This window comes from Gobio gobio (genome assembly GCF_949357685.1).
Source record: "Gobio gobio genome assembly, chromosome: 15".
Classification (NCBI taxonomy): domain Eukaryota; kingdom Metazoa; phylum Chordata; class Actinopteri; order Cypriniformes; family Gobionidae; genus Gobio; species Gobio gobio.
This window is the reverse complement of record NC_137108.1, coordinates 25,350,411-25,373,143: the sequence shown is the minus strand read 5'-3', so window position 1 is coordinate 25,373,143 and position 22,733 is coordinate 25,350,411. Positions and strand designations below refer to the sequence as shown.

The 22,733-nt window shown below is 37.2% G+C and overlaps 2 protein-coding genes across 2 annotated transcripts; one reads left to right on the top strand and one right to left on the bottom strand.

The window, feature by feature from the left end:
- Positions 1-15,056: 15,056 nt before the first annotated feature.
- On the top strand, positions 15,057-20,922 carry LOC307138533 (uncharacterized protein). The gene is made up of 7 exons (XM_079836873.1): positions 15,057-15,227; positions 15,467-15,790; positions 15,945-16,259; positions 18,721-18,792; positions 19,058-19,093; positions 19,265-19,345; positions 19,454-20,922. The coding sequence occupies exons 1-7, from the start codon at positions 15,167-15,169 to the stop codon at positions 19,507-19,509; spliced, it is 945 nt and encodes a 314-aa protein (XP_079692999.1). The 5' UTR covers positions 15,057-15,166; the 3' UTR covers positions 19,510-20,922.
- LOC307138534 (zinc-binding protein A33-like) lies at positions 18,281-22,367 on the bottom strand. Its single transcript, XM_079836874.1, has 2 exons — positions 22,336-22,367; positions 18,281-20,615 (listed from the first exon to the last, which is right to left on the bottom strand). The coding sequence occupies exon 2, from the start codon at positions 20,527-20,529 to the stop codon at positions 20,218-20,220; it is 312 nt and encodes a 103-aa protein (XP_079693000.1). The 5' UTR covers positions 20,530-20,615; positions 22,336-22,367; the 3' UTR covers positions 18,281-20,217.
- Positions 22,368-22,733: the final 366 nt, after the last annotated feature.

Sequence of the window (22,733 nt, the reverse complement as noted above, 5' to 3'; positions counted from 1 at the left end):
CATTGTATGGACAAACACTCACAGACACACACACACACACACACACATTTCTCAAAATATCTCCTTTTACATTCCACAGAAGAACGAAAATCATACGGTTTGGAACAACATCAGGGTTAGTAAAAGATGAACACATTTTCAGAAATTAGCAAAATGTCACAAAGTTCAAGCCAACCACTTCAACAGTTTTATCATTACATCTTTCTAAATTAATATTTATATGATAAAACTGATGTGCTCTTTTTTTACAAAGCACCCAAAAAATGACTGCAGGAAGGAGAATAGCCAATGCAGCAGCAACAACAATCATTAAGGAGAGACAATATAGACACATTCAGATCCAGATCCAAACAACAGCAGAAACACAAGTACTGACAGACAAATAAAATAAAAAGCACTTTAAATAGCATAATACATTTTTATCAAGAAAGGCTTGCTGTGTAAGTAAAATTAATTTACAGAGTAACTTTCGGTAATTAGTGCAACTATAAAGTACGTACATGTAGGTATAAGGGAACAATATATAATGTTTAGGGAATAAAGGGGTAACAACCAGGAAAATGAACAAATTATTTCTGTAAGTATTTCAGAATAAAGGGGTAATTATTTTACTATTATGATAGGCAACAATCTTACGTTTGGGAGCAATTTAGCGAGAACATACACTGCTGTCACGGTGTGTTTGGTTTTTGTTTCAAGTTCTTGCTTCCTGTTTGTCATGTGATCATGTCATGTGATTCTCTTGTGCCCTCATATGATCATGTCATGTGCTTCCCTAGTCTCTTGTGTCATGTTGTCATTGGTTCATTGTCTTGATTGTTCACAGGTGTGTCTTGTTTAGTCATTAGTCTTTGTGTATTTAAACCCTCATGTTTGCCATGTGTCCTGGTCGAGTGTTGTTACCTGTAATCATTGCTGGTGAGTGTTCATAGTCAAGTCTGTTTCAATTCAAGTCTTTGTTTGTTTCAATTCAAGTCTTCGTTTGTTTCAATTCAAGACTTCGTTTGTTTGGTATCTGTTCACCTTGTAAATAAAACTGCACTTGGGTTCATCCAACTGGCCATCAGTGGACTGAAATGTTACAACTGCGTACATTTTTGTAGTAATAGCGTACCAATTTTCTAGATTTCTCCAGGCTTTTATTTGGGTTTCTCTTTTGTTTTTCCCTTTTTCTAGCTCCAGTTATATTTAGTTTATCATTTGAAGGCCAAGCTGTAGCCTGGAGCTCCAAAATAGGGTATGACTTCCTCCAATTAACAGACACATGACATATGTGTTTTTCCCCCCAAACCAGTTCATCTTAAATTTAATTGGTCATGTCACAGTGCTGATTTCCTATAATGCTACAACAAATGCTAACCCCTAAACCTACCCTACACCCTAAACTTAAAGGGGTATACTTCAGCGCTGGGAAGATGATTGTGTATTTAAACTGGGTCATTTATGTAGTAGAAATGTGAAATCACTCTTGAATTTGGTGCCTTCTAGACCGAGAAAGGACAAATTTATTTTTGTCTCATGTGGATGAAAGACAAACTCCCAGAATGCACTTGCTTCGCTGGCCTAGAATGTACTTCCCTTAGTTTTAAACCGTTTCTTAAATTTGTAATCCCAGTGTGCAACACATTTCTTATCCCTCTTCGAGTTTCGTCCATTTTCTACACTGCTAAAGAAACTCTTAAGCCTCTTAAAAAAATTAGGATTTGTTCTTTAGTTTTAAGAGGAAACGCCAACCTTTCATTGTCACTATAGGAGCTCTTTGCATGAAGATTTTTCATGAATACCAGGGCCTGTATTCATAAAGAATCTTAATGCAAAGAGTAGCTCCTAGTGACAATTTGTAGAAAATTCTAAGACGTTTACTCTTAAAATTAACTGAAATCCTAGTAAAGAAAAAAGTAATTTAGGAATCATCTTAACCCTTAAAAGAGGTCTTAATGTCAAATTTGTTTGGAGCATGGACAAGGACTTAAGAGTTTCTTTAGCAGCGGAGAAAATGGCAGAAAGACGAAGAGTTGTTTTTTTTTTTTTTTTTTTTTGTATTAGTCTCTCCCTTAGTGATGGTTGTTATATTTCCTGCCAGGGCTGGACTGGTAATCTGGCATACCGGGCATTTTCCCGGTGGGCCGACGCACTTTGGGGCCGATACAAGGTTATTTATTTATTTTTTTTGCCACGGACTGGCCCATCATGCAGGGACAGCGTCCCATTGGTTTGTCTTCTGAATTGACAGGCCAAAGCGAGAGAGACCTTCCCTCCTCCATAGACTGTGTCCATATTAGGCGCTGTTTAAAAATTTGGGCGCATGAAACTGCAAAAGGCGAATATCCGCGCAACAGCGCTGCCGTTGACGAACGTGCGCCGCGTTTCTGCTGCTCTATGAAGTGATGAACCGGCACTTTGACTCCGAGTGTTGTTTTATACAATCGTGTTATATGGGAACATTAAAGGTTCTGTGGTGAATCAGCTGAAAACAGCCGCGACCATGTAAATGCATCACGAGGTAAATTGGAAAACAATACACACAACTACAAACTTGTCACTCTAGCACAACCAAATTCAATAGTTTATTATTATTATATTTATTTATTTATTTATTTATTTATTTATTTTCGAAACCATACACCTTTGGTAATTAGGAGCATGATTTTACCTGTTTTACCATGCCTATACAGTTAAATGAAACTGACCTACAGTTAAACTCAGTTAAAATGTCATTACACTCTAAAAAAAAAAAAGGTTCTATATGGCACCAAAAATGGTTCTTGGCTCGTAATCATAGGGGAACCTTTTTTAGTACTATATAGTACCATTTTTGGTTCTTCACCGGTTCTTTGACTAAGGTGCTATATAGCACCTCTGAAGAACCACTGAAGCACCAAAATTGGTGCTATATAGCACTAAAAAAGGTTCCCTTATGATTACAAGACTTTTTTTTTAGAGTGTAGGGGAACCTTTTTTAGTGCTATATAGCACCAATTTTGGTGCTTCAGTGGTTCTTCACCAGTTCTTTGACTAAGGTGCTATATAGCACCTCTATAGAACCCTTTTTTTTTTTAGAGTGTAGGGTAATTAAATTATAATTCAACAAAACAGCTTTAAAGCCTGGATCCCATGCATTAAAGGGATAGTTCACCCAAAAATGAAAATTGTCATAATTTACTCACCCTCAAGTTCCAAACCTGTATGAGTTTCTTTGTTCTGCTGAACACAAAAGAAGATATTTTGAAGAATGTTTGTAACAATTTGTTACTAACAAAGCAGATAGAGCAACTATTGACTACCATAGTAGGAAAAAAATACTATGATAGTCAATAGTTGCTCTATCTGCTTTGTTACAAACATTCTTCAAAATATCATCTTTTATGTTTCACAGAAGAGAGAAAGTCATACAGGTTTGGAACGACAGGCCCTAAAGCCCTAACCCCAGTTAAAACATTCAAGAGGAACTCATGGGCCGGATGGGCTGAATTTGCCAGGGCCGAATTTTAGCCCCAGTCCAGCCCTGTTTCCTGCATTAGCCGTTCTCCTTCCTGCTGCTATGCTTTGGGTGATTTATACAAAAAAGGGTGGTAGGTAATTTTAATTCTTAATATTTTATAACAAACAGTTCAACAATATAACTTTAAAGATGTGCACAACACTTTTAGGTTGTAGAGTTGCTGTAAAGGTATATCAGTGATTTAAAAAAGTCTTCTTTTATCTGATTTTATATAGGCCTACACTACCAGGCAAAAGTTTTATTTAATAAAGTACATTTTGAAATATATTAAAATAGGAAAAGCTCTTTTAAATGATTAAAATAGTTCACAATGTTACTGTTTACTGTATCTTTGATCAAATAAATGCAGCCTTGGTGAGCCCAGGAGACTTTTGAACAAAAGTGTATATGATGAAATGACGGCTAAATTAAACGTTTCATAGAACATACAGTTCCAATTAAAAGATGTGTACGTGCTCTTTCTTGCCCAATACTTTTATTGTGACATTTTACAGATAACAAAGAGGAGGCCGTTGATTCTGATGTAAGTATTATATCTTTGTTGTCTATTTGGTAAGACCAATTTATGAAGGCAGTTAATTATCTATATACTCTAGTAGTAGTAGCAGCAGCAGCACATTAAAGTGCGTTAGCAGCAATACATGAAGAAAGTAAATTATCTATATACTCTAGCACTTGTATACAATAATAAAAAAAGACAAGATGACATCTTTCACATGTACCATATTTGTTTGTTTGTCCGTTGATGTTCAGGTGCTGACATATGTGTCATATTCTGGAATCCCACATCCATTCATCAGTGTCCACTGATGCTCCGAATCAGAGAAATTTTGGCCAGATTCATGCAAATAAAATAGGCACGAAGAGATTTCATCGCAATAAGATTTATTTTATTTTATAGAACAAAGAAATATTTAAGTTAAAGGGGCTATATGCGTTTTTCTGAAATTTAAACTCGCGACTGACACCTGTGGCCAAAAAACAGAACTGCTCTTATTTTCTGCTCGCTCTCGCAGCGGTGGTGACGTCACATCCGCAGACAGCGCAGGAAAAAAACGACCCGCCAGAAAATAGGAAAAATAGGATACAGGCTTATAGGTGCACCCACTGTGAGCGGACAAGGTGTCAGTATGCTCCTCAGGAGATGTTTGAGTCATAAATGGTAAGATAAAAAGGCTATTGTTACGTTTATTTTGGGGAAAAAGTTGCATATAGCCCCTTTAAATTGCATATTAAAGACATGTCAATATCCCAATGTCACCTCCGCTGTTTATTATTCTTTTTTTTTTTTTTTTTTGTATCTGATTATAATGGATTATTGCATTTGTATCTTCTCAGAAGTGTTTGTCCTTTCATATTTAGTTATGTCCATATTTGGAGACATCTCCTTGATGAATCACAGGAACTCTGCATGATTGTACAGAGAACAGGACATTTTAACCAGTCAATGAAATCACTATGCAAAATAGTAAGAGCCCTTTTGACCTTTTAACCTTAACTGAACCTCCACTTCATATATAATAACATGATTTATTCACATATCAGCCACAGTTTTTTCAACTTTTCGTGCAGAACAGAATTTCAAGCTTCTATTCAACCAATATTTTAAAAATGTTTAACTTGACTGAATTGAATCTGAAACTATCTGACAGTTCCTCTGCAAGTGACATCACTTGCAATCGTCATCCAATACTATTTCTGCAATAGAGTGATGCAGATATTATGTAAATTTGTAGGTCAACCGGCAGTTAGCATCACACTGGTTCCTTTGACACAAAAAAATGTTCCATTGGCTTTTGGGTTATCGCTAAAAATATAAGTTCTGTGTTCAGCGAAAGTTTATGATACTTACACATTTGTCCATCAAGATAATTTTCACAGATGAACATAAGTTTTATGAATCTTGAAGCCTAATTGGTCACTAGAAGTAAAAAAAAAAAAAAAATTAAACTACACTACGGTCCCATGACTTCAACATCACCACCCCTATGCTTCCGACAACTCTTTGCGTTTTTTTTTTTTTTTGAGTTTATAAGAGCATAATTCTAAGCATAACGAGGCTGAAAAAGCAGACTGAGGTTACCTGTTATGTGTGATGACGCTTAATGTCTCCGACAGCCTCTGTGGTTCCATTTAGCCACTTGTTAGCAACCACCTTTTTCAAGACATTTAACAGCTTTAAAGAAAATCATGGGTGGGGTAATACTAATGTATTTTATGTTGTAGATTAAAACATGAAAGTATCTTGCGCTTGTGTAACCACATCTTATTTCAGCCATTTAACCAAAAACCCCTTATCTGTATAATCTGTGCCTAAGACCCATTGACTGGGCGATGGAACCGGAAGTGCTAAAATGCTATAGTTTCCGGATTTTGGCCTACAAAAATACATCTTAGTTTGTTCATCCTGGGCTGAAATAATCAGATGTAGTCCCATTTAGGCCCCACTTTATATTAGGTGGCCTTAACTACTATGTACTTACATCAAAAAATAAGTACAATGTACTTACTGTGTTCAAATTGTATTGCAAAACACCTTTGCTGATATTGAGGTGGGATACGGGTAGGGTTAGGGACAGGTGTGGTGATATAAGGGTAGGGTTAGGTGTAAGGGAAGTGTCAACTGTGTAATTACAAATGTAACTACAGAAATGAATTACAGATGTAATTACATGCTGGTATTTTTTTTAAATGTAAGTACAATGTAAAAACATGTATGTACACAATAAGTGCATTGTATCGAATGATTAATTAAAATGTTAGTACATAGTAGTTAAGGCCACCTAATATAAAGTGGGTCCTTGAACCCCTTTTCTTTGTCAGTGGTTTGTTTAATTATTAAATTATCTTTCATTTCTTGGTTGCAACTTTATGTATTCTTACTGTATTCATATGTACCATATAAAGTATTTTGGAATCATTGTTTTAAAGGTGCTCTTTATTTATTTATGGCAGCAGCAAGTCTACAGTTCTAATTTAAGCTACATGTTCCTTACTGTGTACTGTTACATAGTTTCCGGAGTGTTTTCAGAACTGTGCACTCACTGTTTCGAAACATGTGACTGCTCAACATGGAAGTTTGACCACACTGGTTCAACCCACGTGGAGCAATGATCATCTCTAAATAAATCCAATTTAGATTGACGGTGTGAATTCTGTTGATAGTTCCTCTTCTTTCTTTTAGCAAGTTGCTTCATACTGTTGAATTCTATATTGGTCTCAACTGTAGAAGCTGGTGAGAATCTGGACACTTTATGGGTCTTCGCATGTCAGTCTATTCAAGTAGCACACATTACATGGACATGTATGTCGTGGAAAATACCAGATAGTCCTTTTGTGAAGATACCCTTTCTAGAATTTACCACATGGAAACAAACTCATTGGGTGAGAATAGTTTAGAAGAGCGCAGTTCTAAAATGCTATCTAGTTTCCAGATTTTGACCTACAAAATTACGTCATACCTATACCGGAGACTGCAGTTTCATGACTGAGTTCTAGAACCGCATTTCTAGGACCCTATTTTTTGTAACTGCTGCATTTCTACTCCAACATTAAATCTTCAAACAGATGCAAAGACTAGACATATGGAAATTATAAATTTTTATGATCGTTAGCCTGTTAACTGATCGTTAGTTTTTATCAGCAGAGCAGGCACAAATATTTTAAACTTAAATGTGCAGTCTCCAGTTATTATTTAGCTGTGCAAAAACAGTCCATTGTTCTGTTGGACAGTGTTGTAGGACTCGGACTCTGTCTTGAACTCGGTCTCGAGATCATATTTTAATGGTCCTGGTCTTGTCAAGGACTCGTGTGCATTTGGACTCAGTATTGACTCGTACGCGAACATATTAGGAATTGGACTTATTCCCGAGTCCACTCGAGTCCCATTCAAAATGTTTCATGATTATTACTGTACGTTAATATTTCTTTAAATTGATGTTTGATTGACACATACAATGATTGGTGATTTTCTTGTGTGCAGCTGTGCATGACTTGAGACTAAAGGCTTGTTCAACATGATGCAGCGATGTGCAGACTGATCGGCGGCTGACTGACTTGAAACCGGTTAGAAATTGTCCGACTTGAGACAGCGCTGACGCCACGTGACAGTGACGTATGGCATCAAAGTACCGTGAGAGCGATTCGAGAGCAGTCGGCTAATACAGCCGGTGTCATGAGAAATCGTGTCCTCCAGTGAAATAGTGTCCGCTTAGGACCCAACGTGGTAATGCCTGATCAAAATAGGAGCAATAACATGCCTATTATATTGTAAATTATTTCAATTGATAAACTAAGTAATAATACCAATACAAAATCATAACATAGTATGTACCTATAATGTAAATAATAAAGAATAAAAAACATTTAAAATGTAGGGTAAGTGCAACCGTGGTGTATAAACTAAGCTAATCGGGTAGCTCTATGCTATGCTAGAACGTACGCTAACTAAAAAAACATTAAAGGTGTCATGGCTTTTAAAAGGTGCCTGGCTTTTAAAAAATGTTTATACTGTTGTCTGAGGTCAACTTATGACGTTTGTGTGGTTTTTACATTCAAAAACATCATAATGAATAAGTAATAGGCTATTTTCTGCCTTGGTTTTGAGGCTCTCTGAAAAACACTCGGATTTAATGGGCGTGCCGCACTGAACACTTGGAAGTAAACGCCCACGGCTAGGATTGGATAAGATTAGCAAATTTCTCGCGTCGCGCTGAGACACGCACACTCGCGCCTGGCCCATAACGTTACAAGTCCGATCACGAGTGAACTAATTCAATAACACCTCCTCCATCCTGTGACAGCGTGCTAGATTTCAAACGATCTGTAATGTTATACAAAACTAACACATAAAAAAACATGTTTTAGCCTACTCACATAAGTGTGTGTTCCGAAGGAAGCTTATGCAGGGACTGCAACGCCATGTTTATAGCTTGGTAACGCGATCCTTAGCTCACGAGTCGGTGGGCGGGGCTACAGAAGCCTATTTATCTGTAGATGCGGCGTCTAGGTCCTGTTACGTAAGAGGTCCGCATATTCTGAGATCTCTCGTTTTCTGGGCCTGGTGTCAATAAAAGCTTTTCTTTGACTAACAAGGAAGTTTTCAGCTCTGAAACTTACAGGATATTCTTATATTACCATGACCTTTGATATATAAATATATAAAATATATAAAAAGCTCAAGGGAAAGTTGATTTCTCAGTTCATCACCCCTTTAAGAATGAGATATGCTTGATTTCACAACTTATAGCTTCGGTTATGAAATATATAATTTGCAAGACGTTAAAGAATATTTTAACACAATTTAAACAACAAAAATCCAAATATGATTATATAAGAATTGTAATCAGGCTCTGAACAGATTACCCATTAAATGTTCTTTCAGCCAATAGAATCGCTCTGGGGTTCTAAGCGGACACTATTTCACAGGAGGACACGATTTCTCATGACACAGGTGCAGTTTCTCTTGAGCGGCTGCACCAGACTGCAGGGACTCTGATGACGACACAGCTGTTCCACGATTGGCCAGATTCACCGCATGACAGCGATCACGTGTTTCGTGTTTTGTTATATTGTCATGTTTATCAGAATAAAACTGATAAAAAAACGTAGACCCACTTCATTGATATAGGCTGATATGTTGAACTTTATTCTTTATTCTCAAACACACGCTGTATTAAGCATGGCATGCAGCATTTAATTAAACTGTCTCTGAAAGTCTGTGTTGACAAATATTGCATTTAATTCACTTCAGCTGTGATAAAGTATGCAAACACAGCGCGAGCGTCACTGCGGAAAGCAGAAAGGGTCCGACTTCATGTCTCCGTTTGCAGCTCCTCCCCGCCTCCATGCGGCTACTTTCGCCGATCGGTTGCATCCAGCCGCAGCCGATGTCGAAGACACCTATTGTCTCGCATGCGCGATATACGCATCAAAACTTCAGTGTCATACGTAACATCACTAGTGCATATAGTTCAAGTCAAGTCTGTTCATATAGTTCAAGTCAAGTCTGTCAAGTCTGTTCATATACTTCAAGTCAAGTCTGTTCACATAGTTCAAGTCAAGTCTGTTCACATAGTTCAAATCAAGTCTGTCAAGTCTGTTCATATAGTTCAAGTCAAGTCTGTTCATATAGTTCAAGTAAAGTCATCGTTGGATTCTGTTAATATCACCTTGTTTTGTATATGTTCATATTTATAATTAAACTGCACTTTTCTGCAACTTGCCTCCAGTGGGATCTAAACATTACAAAAAACTAGACCCCCAAAGTCTTTAATAGCCCTATCTTATAATCACAATGTTGATCTCTAATCATGTACTGAAAATAAGGATCTCTCTGAATACCAAGGAAATGCATTATATTATCATATTAGGCTAAACACTGAAATAAACAGTAAACTGGTCATATTATTAACTAAATATCACCGTTTTCAACTAAAAATGGATAACTTTATATGTCTATGAGTATTGTTGTTTTTCTTTGGTGTTCTAATGGTACATTTACATGATGACAATGTACTAAAAACAGAAAAGTTTCTCCTAGACGACAACATTGTCAAAATGATCCCCGTTCACAAGGATCCACGAAAACGACATGCTGTATTCTGCTGCCAGGCTAGAAGTTGGCGATGTCACTTTGTAAAGAAACACCACATGCCTAGATTGAGCACATAATACACATGCACATGACATCAGCGTTTTTTGTTTTTTTGTTTACACAGAGCCAATAACGCTTTGGAACCCGTGTAAATGAACAGCTGAAACATAAAACGTTTTTAGATGAAAATGGTGTAGTGTAAACTTCACCTTAGTTAGTTCGAGGCTGGATCCTCTTACTCATTTTTTACAAGTGTGGAGAACATATTAGTCTCTTTTTATGGGGTTAAACTGTGAGCCCCAGCAAGTCCAACTGCATATTCAGTTCAAAATATTAGTTTGTTTACAATGGCCTATATGGCTTTACTCCTCAATATATCTCTTTTCTCCTATCATATATACACTCTTCTGATCATCCAAAAAGTTACAGTTACAGTTGACTGTTCCCAGTGACGCCTCAACTTGAAAGTTGGCCAAGCTTTTTCAGTAGTTGCTCCACAGCTCTGGAATAATTTCCTGCTGTATTAAGTCTGTCCAGGGCCATAACCAGCATAGACAATGAGGGGGACAAGTCCCTGAATAATTAGAAATGGCCAAATTGTCCCCCCTAATATTTGACATTCTTTGATGCTGCTCAACTGTACTCCAGTACACAGAGATGCAGTAATGACAGTGAGAGCACATTAGGGCCTGAACCAGGAGCTTTATTATGTTTGTTGCTAGGATGAAAAAAGTAAAATGTTACATTGCATTTTTGGATTGGTCTGCCTCAGCGGTCTAAGAGCACTCGTCACTGTCAGAATGAATGGCCAATCAAAACAAAGAAGCAGGTCTTACTGTTAGTGTGAACTCCAACACGACACTTTAGTTTTAGCAGTGAAAGAGTGAGTCGTAAGATGTAAGTAGCTAACCATTTCATATTTGACAACGGTTTACAATAAAAATGTTCAGCGACCAACAGTAATATCAAGTGATGCAAAAAAAAATGAAATTTCACCATTTTGAATTGAAAATATGACATTATGTAAATCAAAACTGAATGTGACGTGACAAGAAACGTTTTACATTTTTACAATGTGTGCATATTTAAAAATATATATATATATATATTATTTGCAAGGGACCCGCTTTTTATTAGGTGGCCTTAACTACTATGTACTAACATTTAAATTAATAATTTGATACAATTCACTTATTGTGTACATACATGTTTTTACATTGTTTTTACCAGCATGTAATTACATCTGTAGTTAATTTCTGTAGTTACATTTATAATTACACTGTTGACACTTCCCTTACACCTAAAACTTACCTATACCACCACACCTATCCATAACCTCACCCATATCCAACCTCAATATCAGAAAAATATTCTTTATTTCCTTAAATCCCTTTTAATCCTTTATTAATAAGACCAATACACTCCCAACCCCCACCCTTCATCACACCCCCCCTCCCTCCCTAATGACGTGACATTGACATGGTTACGGCCTTGAGTCTGTTCCCACGTATTATGGTTTTAAAATGCTTCTTAAATCTAAGTAAGTATAGTGGTATTACTTTTATTGAACATTGTTTGTGATTGTGTTTTATTTTTTTTTTACCCTCAGTGTTGTCTTTTAAACCTAGCACTTTGGCCAACAGCTGTTGTTTAAAAAATGCTTTATAAATAAATGTGACTCGTATTATTTATATTATTGTTTATGCTGAAGGACTTGATTCTGCTGTTCTGACCTTTAGGCAGCCGAGCGAGAGATGCAGTAATGACAGTGAGAGCACATTAGGGCCTGAACCAGGATGTGTGCCACTTCATCACCCAAGGGAAACATTTTTGATTTTGGATGCTACTTCTTTTTCTAACCTCTTTACTTTGACAATAAAGTCTGATGGACACGTGATTCTGGCAGAGAACCAGCAACACCCACTCAGACACTTTTAACATGATGCTTATAGGGTTAGATAAATCTGACCTTGATATCACCTACTGTGGAACAGAATGGTTCCAAATTAATTTGAGTATTAGCAAATTGTTTGGATAATAAATTAAAATTGTGTTTAACTTCTGTTTATTAAACAAAGGTAAAAAAATATGCTGTCACAAACTGAAAAGATACAGAGTTTAAAGCCATGCAGCAGCCCACTTAAAGAAAGAAGAGGAACTGCTGTCAGAATGTGTGAGAGTTCACAGCCATCAGTCTAAAGTGGGTTCAGAGTTGATAAGTCACGCTGTAGGATGAACCATGCAGTGTGAGTTCTCACACTCTACATTAACATGTTTCTAAACCTCAACATTGTGCTCACACCTCTGAAAATACTATAACTAGCATACCATAACATAAAGAGTAGACGACCATTAGGACTGAGAAAAAAAGAACAAAATATGAGCACAACTACTTTAGTTAATACACAATTAACAGGCAATGCTTGAAGCTCATTATAATACCCATAAATATACTGCTGATTTTAACATTTTTAAATGTGAAAGTAATTGTTGTTCTGATGAGTGTTTGTGATGTGACAGCATGATATTTTCTGAATTTTCAGTTGGGTGTGAAGTACTTACTAGAAAACAAGAGCAGTACAAAAATGTTGATAAAAAAGCATGGTGATACCATAAAATAACTAGAATGTACATTTCCTGAAGAAAATGTGAGTGGTGCTTGCCGTGGCAAAACTCGCCATCCGGATGCTACTGGGATGCTAAAAAGCCAACCCCCATGTCTCTATGATGTTCTGAGGCAGAGATATAGGTCTTGGTAAACGGTTGCTAGGGTACTCTGTTTGGTTGCTATGGAGTGGCTTGGCAGCATCCAATGATGATACTGCTTGTCAGTATGAATGATATAAACCAACCCCAATGTCTCTATGATGTTCTGATGCAGAGACATAGGTCTTGCTAAACGGTTGCTAGGGTACTCTGTTTGGTTGCTATGGAGTGGCTTGGCAGCATCCAACAATGATACTGCTTGTCAGTATGAATGATATAAACCAACCCCCATGTCTCTATGATGTTCTGATGCAGAGATATAGGTCTTAGTAAACGGTTGCTAGGGTACTCTGTTTGGTTGCTATGGAGTGGCTTGGCAGCATCCAACGATGATACTGCTTTTCAGTATGAATGATATAAACCAACCCCCATGTCTCTATGATGTTCTGATGCAGAGATATAGGTCTTGGTAAACGGTTGCTAGGGTACTCTGTTTGGTTGCTATGGAGTGGCTTGGCAGCATCCAACGATGATACTGCTTTTCAGTATGAATGATATAAACCAACCCCCATGTCTCTATGATGTTCTGATGCAGAGATATAGGTCTTGGTAAACGGTTGCTAGAGTACTCTGTTTGGTTGCTATGGAGTGGCTTGGCAGCATCCAATGATGATACTGCTTGTCAGTATGAATGATATAAACCAACCCCCATGTCTCTATGATGTTCTGATGCAGAGATATAGGTCTTGGTAAACGGTTGCTAGGGTAATCTGTTTGGTTGCTATGGAGTGGCTTGGCAGCATCCAATGATGATACTGCTTGTCAGTATGAATGATATAAACCAACCCCCATGTCTCTATGATGTTCTGATGCAGAGATATAGGTCTTGCTAAACGGTTGCTAGGGTAATCTAATTGGTTGCTATGGAGTGGCTTGGCAGCATCCAATGATGATACTGCTTGTCAGTATGAATGATATAAACCAACCCCCATGTCTCTATGATGTTCTGATGCAGAGATATAGGTCTTGGTAAACGGTTGCTAGGGTACTCTGTTTGGTTGCTATGGAGTGGCTTGGCAGCATCCAATGATGATACTGCTTGTCAGTTTGAATGATATAAACCAACCCCCATGTCTCTATGATGTTTTGATGCAAAGATATAGGTCTTGGTAAACGGTTGCTAGGGTACTCTATTTGGTTGCTATGGAGTGGCTTAGCAGCTGCCAATGATTATACTCCAAAGGCTGCTTGTCAGTATCAATGATATAAACCAACCCCCGTGCCTCTGTGACATTCAGATGTGAAGATATCCCTCTGTAGATTTGGGTTGCTAGGGTGCTTGATAATGGTTGCTAGGGCGTGGCTAGGAAGTGTTGAAGGCGATTTGTGATTGGCTGTTGATGCCCCGAGTCAAACAAACCCACCCTTGTGTTTCTATGACACTTCTATCAAAATATATCCCTTTGATGTTTTTCAATGGTAGTCTATGGGATCAGTTGCTAGGGAGCTCTAAATGGTTGCTAGGGCGTGGCTTGATGGGTTTACAGTGATCCTGACATAGTGATTGGTTGGCTGAGTAAATTGAGCCCACCCCCTTGTCTCTGAGACACTGTGAGCCAGAGCTGTGGTCAATACAAAATCCCTATGCAATTTCCCATAGTAAGAGAAACACATGAGTTTTATGGGACGTCCTTCCCCATTATAAGTCAATGGGAAAATTTGAGGAATTTTGGGGAGCTCTAGCGCCCCAGGGGTACAACTTATACCCCATTGCGATGTGTCATCTTACAGGGCCTGTCAGCCTCTTCAAATGTGGTGACACGCGAGTTTCTACGAAATCCTCGCTCGGAGCTACGAGGGGTCAAATTTCGTCCCAATGCAAAGCGCATGGGATTTTTTCGGCTACTTTTTCGCCCCCGAGGCGAACATCGTACACCCGATCCCTTATAAAAGTCATAGCACACCATTCCCGAATAAGCCGGTCGATTTGACACCTCATTCATGGGTCTGTAATTTCTACGGAAGAATAATATATAATATTAAGCCCACAGAATAGTAATAGGTTTCTTTACAGGAAAGCACCACTAATAATAACTTTCAATTATATTCAAAGGTGCACTTTTGAAAATTGCAGTCATGAGTTTCAGTGGCCCCTCAAGAACAAACCAAACAGCTCTAAACCACATATATTTATAGAGGCTTCTTTATCCTGCATTATAGTGTCAGTATAGTGTGAAATAGTGTCAGCTCTAAACATTCAGTTGGTCAGATCAGAGGAAGTTAACAACTACAGGAGGGGCTGATGAAGTTTAAAGAAAGAACTGTAACTGAATAACGAAAAGAAAGACTGACAGAAACAGAAAATGGCTGATCAGTGTCATGTGTGTCTGCTGCGACTGATCATTCTCTGTCCACTTCTCACAGGTAAAGAAATATTTATATATGGTCCATAAGATATTATGCAAGATCTGTATAATGTGAACAATCATCTGTACAAAAATAATTGAATTACATTGGTATAGAAAATGGCTAAGAGTTTTTGAGAAAGTTTGTGTCGCGTTGGCTATACTTGAGTTTTTTCATAATCAAGAAAATATTTGCTGTATGTCATTAAAAGTTAAATAGTTAACCATATTATTTTACTGTTTTATATTAATATGTAGGTTCCAGTGGAGCAAACATAACTCATGTGTTCAGCACTTCTGGTGAAGATGTCCGTCTGCCGTGTAATAATGCTCTTTATGACTGCACATCAACTACATGGCTCTATGACAGACATTCACAGACGACAGTTGAACTGATTGTTGGAGGGAAAACAAATGATGACATAGAGAGACGTGAGAGACTGAGTGTGGGGTCTGACTGCTCTCTGAACATCAAGAAAGTCACACAAGAAGATTATGGGCTTTACATCTGTCGACAATATGTGAATGGAAGTGGAGAACAACAAGGAACTGATGCACGTGTTTATCTGCATTTTTTTCATGGTCAGTGTTTCTGTAAATGAAGTTGATTACAGATTTAATTCATTCATGTTCATTATAAATTAATTATATGATGTTCAATTTCAAAAGAAAACCTCTCTTTGAATTCTTTACTGAAAAGCCTGAATCTGACATGTGATTTCTGCTTTATTTTCAGTTTCAGTCTCTTCATTATCTTCACAGACTGAGATCAGATCAGGCAGATCTGTGACTCTCTCCTGTCAGTTGCATTCAAATGGAGACTCTTGTGATACTTTGGTCCGTTCTGAGGAACTTCAGCTGATCTGGGTGAATCAGGCTGGTGTTAGTGTGATGACAGACTCCAGATATCTGATATCAGTCTCCCCAACACACTGTACCAGCACTCTGACTACAACACTCCTGAATGAAGATCACAACAGAGAGTGGAGATGTCAGGTTACTCAGAGAAATCAACTGAAGACCTCAGCCTCATTTACTGTCAAGTTTTCAGGTACAGTGCATTTATGATACAGAGACAAGACATGATGATTAATAAAGTCATTTATTCAGGACAAACTGAAGGTTTCTAGTTTAGTGTATTTCACTCTCATATTAATGAGGCATAAACTGCTTATGTGGTTATATGGTAACCAGGGCCATTTCTTGGCATAAAGGGACCATGAGAGAAATATTATTACCTTATTAGTGGGGCTTGCCTGTATCCCATGCGCTTTGCATTGCGAACAACTTTGAAGACTCATAGCTCAGAGCGAGGATTTCGTAAAAACGTGTGGGTTTCCACATTTGAAGAGGCTGTCAGGCCCTGTAAGAACATACCTCACAATGGGGTGTGAGTTTTACCCCTGGGGCGCAGGAGCTGCCCAAATTTGCCCCGTTAATTTACTATGGGGAGGGATGTCCCATTAAACTCATGTGTTTCTCTTACTCTTTCTCTTACCCTAGCAACCATTTACAGAACCCTAGCAACTGATCCCATAGACTTCCATTGAAAAACATCAAAGGGATATCTTTTGATAGAAGTGTCATAGAAACAAGAGGGTGGGTTTGTTTGACTCGGGGCATCAACAGCCAATCACAAATTACCTTCCTAGCCACGCCCTAGCAACCATTATCAAGCACTCTAGCAACCCAAATCCAAAGAGCTATATCTTTTAATCTGAATGTCATAGAGACATGGGGGTTGGTTTATGTCATTCATACTGACAAGCAGCTTTTGGAGTATCATCATTGGCAGCTGCCAAGCCACTCTATAGCAACCAAACAGAGTACCCTAGCAACCGTTTAGCAAGACCTATATCTCTGCATCAGAACATCATAGAGACATGGGGGTTGGGTTTTTTTGACTCATGCTAGCAAACAGCACTTCCAATATGGTACACATGCTAGCACTGAATAGCTACATGCTAATAGTGACTAGCTAAGTGTTAAATCAGGCTAAGAACATGCTAACAACTCTATAAAAACTCCATAGTAACCATCTGTGAGAAGTACCAACTACCTAGCAACACCATAGCAAACACCCAGAATACCATAGCAATCGCCTAGTAACCACCCAGAACACCTTAGCAACTGCCTAGCAACGCCCTAGCAACTAACCATAATACCTTAGCAACCGCCTAGCAATACCCTAGCAACCACCCAGAACACCATAGCAAACACCCAGAATACCATAGCAACCGCCTAGTAACCACCCAGAACACCTTAGCAACCACCCAGAATACCCTAGCAACCGCATAGCAATACCCTAAAAACCCCCAGAATACCCTAGCAACAACCTAGCAACCACCCAGAACACCATAGCAACTGCCTAGCAACCACCCAGAATACCTTACAATCAACTAACAACGCCCTAGCAAACACCCAGAATACCCTAGAAACCGCCTAGCAACGCCCTAGAAACCACCCAGAATATCCTAGCAACCGCCTAGCCATACTTTAGCAACCACCAAATCGTCCAAATAAGTCCCCATTGACCCCATTGGTCCCCATTGGTCCCCATTGAGAAAATCACAGAGACTTGGGGCTGGTCTCATTTGAATGACCCTATCAAGCAGCTAATAAGTAGCAACATTCAAACTTCATAGCCACGCCCTAGCAACCATTTACACCACCCTAGCAACTGTATATCAACATTAACAAGCCATATCTCAGCACCAGGGCATAGTAGAAATACAGAGTTGGGCTCTTTTGACTCAGACTGGCCAATAGTCTTTAAATATCACCCCATAAACTGTACAGCCACACCATAGCAACCATTTAGAGTACCCTAACAACCAAACAAACACACGAATAAGCCATATCTCAGCACCAGAACATCGTACAGACATGGGGGTGGGCTCTTTTGTTTCGGGTCAGAAACCAGTATACACAACCTAGCAACCGGGTGGTGAGTTTTACCACGGCAAGCACCACTCACATTTTCTTCAGGAAATGTACATTCTAGTTGCCTCTATTATTCACTGAACATAATTTCTAGTTCTTTAACTTTGAAAAACAGGACACGAGTGCAAATATTAGCAAATTGTTGAAATTTAATTCATGACAATGAACAATCACTATCTAATAATGAAGCTGCTTACGTTCATGTATGTGGTCTGGCTGTTGGCTGTAGGTGAGCTTCATTATGATGAAAAAACTTTTAAGCTATCAGCTCTCTACTTGCACTCTTCCCTCTTGGGCCACAACCCCATCCCCCTAAAACTGTCTAATTGAGCCATAAAAGCTGGCTATATTTAAAAAGAAAAAGGAAAAAACACTTTGCACTGCAGTGGCTTGGGGCCTGAACAATTGCTTTAACTAGAAACAGCCTTAATGGAAACACACACCTCTCTTCCCAACAACTGCCACTGTAAACAGTGATGGATCACAAAAAATATGTCATCATGTGATGTAATGATTGAGTATGAAAATATGATGTTAATGTCCTGCATCTGAACATTTATTTTCTGCAGCTCCAGTCGATTCATCAACACTGATTCCAGTGAAATCAAGCCGAACTACATCAGCAGCTCCAACACCACAAGGTACAGGATCAGTCACACAGCATTAGTCTCTTACTTCAGTGGTTGCACTTTTTGTCACAATTGATCCAACTACAATAAAAGCTTTAACCACAATAAAATTATTAATTCTATAATTTCATTATCCAAAACAAAAAGGATTTGTATAATTGTACATCTGAAATGTCTTCATACATAAAAGGTTGTACGTTTTTGATGCTGTCAGTACATAAATATTCTACATTCCAGTGTTTGTTTTAACTGTTTGACATTTTTGACACAAAATCAGATAAAGTCTGTACGGATGCGGGATCATTATTCAGAGGTATGAAAAGTCTTTGCATGTTCATGCTGATAACTCTATACCATTAAATTGTCAGTGAATTTGTAAATAATTCTTCGTTGTTTTATATTCTTGATTTCAAATGTCATTTACAGTTTCACAGATTCATTCTCTTCTTTCTCTCTATCATCTGTCCATCCATCTTTCCTGTAGTGATTATGATTATTCTTGAGATTGCAGCGTTTGCTGCTCCTACTGTGATTCTTCTTCAGATCATCTGTGCAAGAAGAGCTGGTGAGTTTTGAGCGGCACAGAATCTGATGATTCACATTGATCTGTAACAATCTGTGATCATGATAAAACTTATGAGAGGTCAATAAATTGTATTTAATTATTTTGTAGGAAGGAAAGACTCACATCACCCAGAGGAAATGGAGATGCCTACAGTATTAGAATAAAACACACATAAAAGGCTAGATTACAGCAAGATTCATCTTCATGTTTGTGAATATTATCATTTTCAAATGCTCCATATAAAAATGATATAAACAAAAGAAGACATTTACCTTAATAAACATGAATGGTAATTTCCACACTCAGAAATCATAATATAGCATACATCACCTCTCTAACTCTCCTCTGATCTTTAAACTTTTTAAAGAAGGCTTTTAAATATTTCAATAGTCCATTCTAAATGATGATACACAGGTCTGTTAATTAATATAACATATGTATAGATGTATTTTGATGTTTTTTTGTATTATTATTATTTGTTCACTGATCATTTCAAGGCAAAGTCAAATGCTTACTTATGTTTCCTCCTAACCCCAAATAAGAAAATATATGAATGATTATCTTTCCCACCCACAACATACTTTTTTTTTATTTTACTTCATGCCATTATGATGTGTCATTGGGAGACACAGTTTGAAAGATCAAAATGTTTTTATTTTAATCTCATCGTTGATGACCCAGATATCAATCGGTCTGTTTTCAAAGCTGTTTAGTAACAATATCATGTCTAGAAAATGTTGCGGCTATAACTGCATGTTAGTGTTTGCCAGTGTTAAAGTCATATGAGCAGACAGTGAGAGGGTCACTATTCGTTCCATCCAGATAAAGTCCTGGCACCAGACTGAGACAGCAAGGCTGTTTTGAGCTGTAGTTTATCTGGGAGACATGTTGTCAGCATTATAGAACGACACCCGCTTTCTGTCACAGTCCAGATACAACCCTATTTTCTGTGGTTTGTCTCGTGTACTTAATGGAGTGTCCTTTCCATCACAGGACAGAACGTATCCTTTATTATGTTTAAGGTGGAGCAGGATCTCACGCTCAGCTGACTTAAGCTGACCCATCTTAATTCCCACAGTCCAGTCTGGCTTTTTATTGACCTCTATCTCCCAGTAGTGCTGGCCAGTTTGGAAGTTTTCCGCTGAAACTGTACCTGGATTGAAGTCTTTATACAGGCCAGACATTCTGTCAGCTTGTCGGATTCTGGCGCCCCCTGGAGACACTTTTAAGTTTGACTCGCCAGGGTTTTTCAGGGTTAAATTCTCAGGAACTACAGCACAGACACAAACAGAAACAGAAACATTATTAGATTATGAATCAGTTGTTGAATGAGACGTTATTACAGTTCTTGCATTGAACATTCTGGTTATGTTTTGTTCTAAACCTATAAGCATTAACATTTTTAACTTTTGCAATTAATACAACTAAATGTACAGATTCCCTCATTCAAACTTTGTTTTTTAGATTATTCCAACTTAACTGTGTTATTTTTGGTTTATATTTGTAAGAAAATTAAGGTTAAAGTTTGAAAATGTCTTGTTGATTTATATTAATAAAATGTTTGATGTTCAATATGCAACTGACTAAATATCTCTTGTGATATTTTGAATACTGAATTTCGATTGGTCTTGTGTATTTTTTATGATAAATTTTGATTGGTCTTTTCTTTCTTCTATCTGTTTAATCATCTTTAGCTGCCTTTATATTTCTATAATTTAATAATACCAAAATGTCTAATAGAGGTGTAACCACTAAACATACTCAAATACTTTCCTTGCACACTGAACCCATGTTAGAGAACATAGCTTAATAATTCAATTCTAAAATTTAATTTAAAAGGTTTTATTTAAAAGGCATTACATTACACTCGATATTTATTATTATTACAGGTAATTTTAGATAATCTTTGATCTTTCTGGAGGTGATGATTGGCTGATTCTTTGCCTTTTTTATATCAAATTACATTGTTCCTCTGAACAGTGTTTGGAACGGCCATTTGCTTCCCTTCTTCCTTAATAAAGGTTCAATTAATGACACCTGTTATTTCACAGAATGAGTGATTTATCTAATTAAACCTCACACACTGCTATTATTTTGAATACGCCCCTTTCAATGAATAAGTCAATTACTCAGAACAAGGAGTGTGCACGTCATGACAGTTGGGTCTGTTTTTATATATTACACAACATCTACAAGTAAATGATGTGTAATGCAGAAATATCACTACAAATGGTTCATCAGGTTACTGATGTTGTACTGTTATTTATTTGAACTGTAAAAGTATAGTATTTGGGCCTGCTGTTGGGCTAAAGGTAATAAATAGTTAGCTGACTTTTCCATTTGTTGACATGACATGGTTAGATTCAGAGGGTAAATGTCATATATCAAGTTGGGTGTCCACCAAAGAGATAATCACCATATTTATAATGAAACCATTATGTTTATTATAATTCATATCATATAATAAAATATCATAGGCTATTTATTATTATTACCGCTATATTAAATTATTATAGGATCTCATTCAATGCTTTCAGAATCTTTACTTTTTCAAATAATTTAGTTCCTATAAAATTAACATATTTTATTCAGTTTATTTTTTTAACAAGTTTTATATTTAATAAAACTATAACATAATATTATATTTTTACATTATATATTTGAACAAGTATTAACTTATATATAATTAAAAACATATTACTTTAAAGTATTTGTATAAATACTATGTGCCTGGTGGCCTGTTGCCCCATGCTGGTGAGACTTTTACCCTGTGTGTGGGACAAATAGCCTACCCATCTCATATATTTTTAAAAAAATATATAACAAACCACTTTTATGATTTAATTTCACACAAAATCTGTTGCGTCATCAATGTTCAATGAAAAACATACATATATTTTTTTTCTGCAATCATACACTTGAAGTAGGCTATAGTGAAAAGCAGATTTTTCTTAAGGTGTGTCTTTAGCCCCATTGTAATACGCACTCACCGGAACGATGGTCGGCTGACAGTGTGGAATTTGACAGCACAGAGCTTCCTCTATATCTCTGCTGAGTAGAGCACTTTCGCAACTGAGTCACTAGTCACAAATGAGGATGTTGAATGTAAAACAGTATGACTATTAAAAACAGTTACTGCAGAATGATTGATCCAAAAAATTTGAGAAAATGGAAGATTTAATAATAATTAAATATAATTAATTTAAATTAATGATAATTTAAAACTGTTCTTTTGATAAACAAGCAGACTGAAATAAAAATCCTGAAAGTCCAATAAATAAATCTGATCCCTTTGAGTTTGTTTGTTAACATGAAAGACAGACAGTATTTACCATGTCAACAGGTCAACAAAGTCATTTTTCTGCTCATGATATTATGAGTTATTTGC